The sequence below is a fragment of the Physcomitrium patens genome, chromosome 23 (genome assembly GCF_059467195.1).
Source record: "Physcomitrium patens ecotype Gransden chromosome 23, ASM5946719v1, whole genome shotgun sequence".
NCBI classification, from domain to species: Eukaryota; Viridiplantae; Streptophyta; class Bryopsida; order Funariales; family Funariaceae; genus Physcomitrium; species Physcomitrium patens.
Window position 1 is genome coordinate 14,373,692 of NC_143432.1, and position 4,735 is coordinate 14,378,426.

Sequence of the window (4,735 nt, forward strand, 5' to 3'; positions counted from 1 at the left end):
TTTTCTGTGAATGGGAGCAACGACTTCGCCCTTTAAGTGGCGAGTGGTCAGCTTCGTCGCAGATTCCATGTTTGACTTGGGCGTTGAAAAGGTCGGAGCCCTTTGCAAGTTTACACAGAAATCTCCAAGGTCAACGGACTTTCCCTACTCGTTTCACAATTTAATATTTTGCAAAATTTTTATTTTATTTTGTCGATATTTTTGTGATTAGCATGGGTTTTATTTAGCCGACAAACATATAATGTTCATTCCCAATTTTTATATTTTGATCGTGTTCTGAACTGTTTAATTTAAAAGGGCTAAAACTTTGAAAAACGACATGACTCATCAAGAATAAGGTTCTTAAATATATACATATATGTTTTTAGGATTTGGGCATCTCTTTTGTGCGATGTGCGTTGTAAAATATTGGTTGGCTTGATACCATTTTTCGCACGGATACAGTCACGAGGAGAAACTTTGGATTTTTCGTTTTTTTTTGCTTGTTGACAGATGTCAGCATGTCGTACAATGGAATAATTTCCCTCCGGAGTGGATCCCACGTGAAGTGGTACGGTCATTTGTAGCCCGATTTCCTGTACATTGAAAGGCGTGTGATTTTGGATAATTCAGAAAAGGGTTGAAAAATTGTATAGATATTAAAATAAATGTATCAGGAAGAAAAAAGACAAAAAGAAAATATAACCTGAAATCATTGAGGAGGAGCGCTGTGGAGCTTCCAACTTTTCTTACCCATACAACTTAAAACTCTTGATGAAACTGAACAATTCATGCACATACATTTTAAGAAGGGATCATGTGGAAAGTTATCGGTTTATCCGTAAATCCAGCTCATTCACACAATGTGTAGAGATTTTATCAGCAGTCTTGCAAAGTCATTTGTTTTAAACAAGTGAACACTATGGTTGACTAGTGTGTGTGTGCGTGCGTGTGTAAGTGTTTGCGGCCACATGTTTCTACCCAGACTCCGTCAATAATGTTTTTGCTTGCTGTTAGGAAGTTACGAGAAAAAAACTTCATTGGCGAAGCTCCGAAAGCTTGAAGATTAATCCTTCCGACTATCGAACTTTGCAACAACTGTTCTGACAAGACTTGGAAAGAGTGAATTTCTAGTGGCGAAGTCAAGGATGAAGTGCTGGAGCGAACCTTGAATTTGGCTTTGGCTTTGAAGGGACCTTGTGAGCAGCTTTCTCGGAGATCAGTGCATGATTGGCACAGTTGTGGCTTCGCTTCCAGCTTACTGGTTTCCCATTCGGATATAACTTGTTCCATCCTCAGTTGGGATCGATAACACTCAGATCGCGAAAAGCAGCCGCAGAGTAGCGTCAGCGTGCTCCCGGTACTCGCAAACTCCGCTCTCGTCGATCAAGTTGTCCTTCAGGTACCAAGCATTCCGCTTCTTCTAATCAGTTACAGGCAAGTAGTTCGGACAAACTCGGACAAGTTTTACTGCATTATTTTAACTTAGACATGAGGGGTTAGGGCAGCTCCATCGATAAGTGTCGATGTCCCTGGTGTCCTCTGCGGCCAGAGCGTCGACTTGAGTCGATCAGTTTGGCAGAGCTGGGTGTGAGTTGGAATGAACGTTTGTTGTGATGGTTAACCGATATATCTAATAGAAAACTTCGCTGTGTAATTCTTATGCCCGATAAGTTTGCTCTTGAATTTAGACCTGGTTCCTGTGTAATCGGATGGTGTGCTCGTTTGTTTGTTTGTTTGGTTGTGTTTTTTGGTAGAGTAGGATAGGGAAAAGGAAATCAGTGTAGCTTGGTCACGAGGTTACCCACGAGAAATTGTACGTTCCAGATGTAAGGCAATCTCTTGATGAGCGACAACTTGATGCCCATGTTCTGTTTCTCTTTCTTGGTCATGCAGAACCTTAGTGCCGAACTGGACGATGGTAATCGATTCTGAAGCATTTCAGATGTGAGGTCGGCAATTTAACCAGCGAAATGTTGAATAGACCTCAGGGCTAGCAAGGATTTGGGGAGGTGAGCTCTGCTTTTCTTTCGGTTTTGCACTGCAGGATTTTTATTTGTCGAATGATGGACACTCGGACCAAGTGGATGTCAGCTGCAGCTTTTAGATTTTTTAAATTAGGTTTTTGAACATTTGATTAATAATTGTTTTCCTTACTAAAATTTGCACTGGTGAGAGTTTAGACCAGCTGTAGTTAGTGTCGTTTCTGTTGTACAAAAAGATCACAACTTGTCTTCGCAAAACGTTAACAGACTGTATGAGTTGTCGTGGAGGACTCTTTTATCATAATGGTAATTCTCCGAAATCGGATCAGCGGGGGTCGTCGTCCAAATTAATGACCTTGCGACGTGGTTTTCAGGATCCAAGAGCTCGGTAGAAGGAGCTTCGACGTTGAGTAACAATACGAGCGCGATTGAGATTTGAAGGATGGCCTCCAGGATTGCTTCGCTCTGTGGCGTACTTGCCACAGTGTTTGTTATCTACCTGATCGCCCCTACTGAAGGAAAGCCCTTCCCAGCACCGGATTTGAAGCTGTGCAGTTATGCTTTCAATTCTACGGAGGGATGCTGCACCCTGCCTGCTCCCCCCGGCCCCGTCAAAAAATTCGACTTCAAACCCAGGCTGCCGATGCGAGTCCGCCAGGCTGCACACTTGGTGGACGACGCCTACATTGCCAAGTACCAGAAAGCGGTGGAGCTGATGCGAGCACTACCTGAGACAGATGGAAGGTCATTCACAGCTCAGTACCGTCTCCACTGCGCTTACTGCAACAATCATCTCCACTTCCCGGAGAACGAGTACCCTCTGGAAATTCACCAGACCTGGCTGTTCCTCCCATGGCATCGCTTGTACCTCTACTTCCACGAGAGAATCCTCGCCAAGCTCATCGGCGACGACACATTCGCTCTGCCATACTGGAACTGGGATAACCAGGACAGCACGCAAAACCCCCTCCCTAACATCTTCCCCAAAGTCTACCAGGACAATAACACCTACTTCGCAAATCCCATCAACAAGACATCGCCATTGTTTGACCCTCTGCGCAACGCATGCGCTACTCAATCCGTTCCCCCCCGCTTGGTCGAATTCCAAGACGTGGTCGGAATTCCATGCATCCCAAAGAACCCCGAAGCGGTTCGCCTCGAAAACGCTCACTTGCTCTGGACACAATTTTTGTCCGGCGGGCCAACACCCTTGACATTCCACGGGGCACCCTATAGGTTCGGAGACTACGGCGGCGTGGGCATGGGCACCCTGGAAGCGAGGCCACACGGGCCCGTCCACATCTGGACCAACGTAATCAAGATGTCCACCAACAAGGACTCCGCCTCCGACCCCATCTTCTTCTCTCACCACGCCAACGTGGATCGCCTGTGGGAGATGTGGAAGACGCTCCCCGGCAAATACCGCAAGGACATCTCGGATCCCGATTACCTCAACACGGAATTCACGTTCTACGACGAGGATGGCGAGCAAGTGTCCGTCTGCGTGAAGCAAGCTCTAGATCTCGACTTATTGCGGTACAAGTACACGAATTCATCAGCCGACTGGGTGGAGAATGGAGCAGTCTCGAAAGCTGCCGGTCCTCAGTGGAAACATTGCAACCCGAATGCGACAGCAGCAGACGACGATGCTCTGATCGCGGCCACCCCCGCGTTCAATGGCTTCTTGTTCGTGAAGTCGGCTCCAACGACATTCAAACTGAAGAGGGAACCATACAGGTCAGAACTGCACGGCGAGGAATTGCTGGAGCTGAAGGGGAAATTGGACTGGCACCAGCGCCATCTTCAGAACATCTTCGTGTTCCTGCCCAACTCCACGTACGAGACCACCTCCATCGGGTGCCTAGAATTCATCGGCAACATGTTCTCGTTCCCGCATCCCGGCATGTCGCCCGATCTACAACCTGAACTCACGTTCCGGTTCGGAATCAGGCGCAAGCTAGAAGTCATGGGCAGAGCAAATCTCACGGAGATTGTGATTACAATGGTGGGCGAGAATGCGGCGCCGCCATTCATCGCGGGCGAGGCAGGATTCAATCTCACCAGTGCAAAGATCGTCTACTCCAAAAACTAGACGGGTCCATCGACCGATAGATCGATCGGTTGATTGATTGATTGATTGATTGATTGATTGATTGTGTACCGTGTTCTTCCTCGTGGACGTTCATCTCATTTCATTGCATTACATTTCCAAATCAAATCATTTAGTGTACTAGCGAGTGAATTCTCGATTGCTTCCACGACGCGGTGCCTGCAGGTCTCAGTTCGAGAGCACTATGAAGGACTCAACCCAAATTTTCTTCAGCATTTCTTAGCACTTCTTCATGTCGTGTACTTGTTTTTTTTTCTCCTCTGAACATCAATAAATTTGTGAAGCTACCATAACAAACTATACAAGTAAACATATGTGTATATATATGGTTATATATATGTTTATATAGGCTCTGAGTGCTTGTTTCTGTGTGATTTTGCCACATGCTGATCTCGTCCTGGTGCCAGTTACTCGTGATTTGCCGACTGAGCACGATTGAGTATGTTTCAGACTAAAATGGGACATTCCTGCATAGAGTTATATCCACATCTGACATGATTTTGGTTATTTATACACCTTTTTGGTTTTTTTTCAAGCTTTTTGTGAAGAATCGCAAAAAAAAAACCTGGAAAGCCAAACTTTTACACAATGTTGGGGGTATAGGAAAAAAATTGTACATGTTATTTGAACTCTTTGGTTTACAATTTCACTTATGTTTTTA

The 4,735-nt window shown here is 45.6% G+C and overlaps 1 protein-coding gene across 4 annotated transcripts; it reads left to right on the plus strand.

Annotated features, from left to right (window-relative positions):
* The first annotated feature begins 926 nt into the window (after nucleotides 1-926).
* LOC112275501 (polyphenol oxidase, chloroplastic) lies at nucleotides 927-4,384 on the plus strand. 4 transcript variants are annotated; one of them, XM_024505899.3, is made up of 3 exons: nucleotides 927-1,416; nucleotides 1,876-1,991; nucleotides 2,339-4,384. In XM_024505899.3, exon 3 carries the CDS (start codon nucleotides 2,407-2,409, stop codon nucleotides 4,054-4,056), a length of 1,650 nt encoding a protein of 549 aa, XP_024361667.1. In that variant the 5' UTR covers nucleotides 927-1,416; nucleotides 1,876-1,991; nucleotides 2,339-2,406; the 3' UTR covers nucleotides 4,057-4,384. The 4 variants fall into 4 exon arrangements, with proteins under 4 accessions (XP_024361667.1, XP_024361665.1, XP_024361666.1 ...); XM_024505897.3 differs by having other exon boundaries at nucleotides 927-1,381; XM_024505898.1 differs by lacking the exon at nucleotides 927-1,416 and adding an exon at nucleotides 1,423-1,569.
* The last annotated feature ends 351 nt before the right edge of the window (nucleotides 4,385-4,735 follow it).

What these genes read in the sequence shown, in the direction of transcription:
- LOC112275501 (XM_024505899.3), top strand. Translation starts at nt 2,407, where the DNA reads ATGGCCTCCAGGATTGCTTCGCTCTGTGGCGTACTTGCCACAGTGTTT.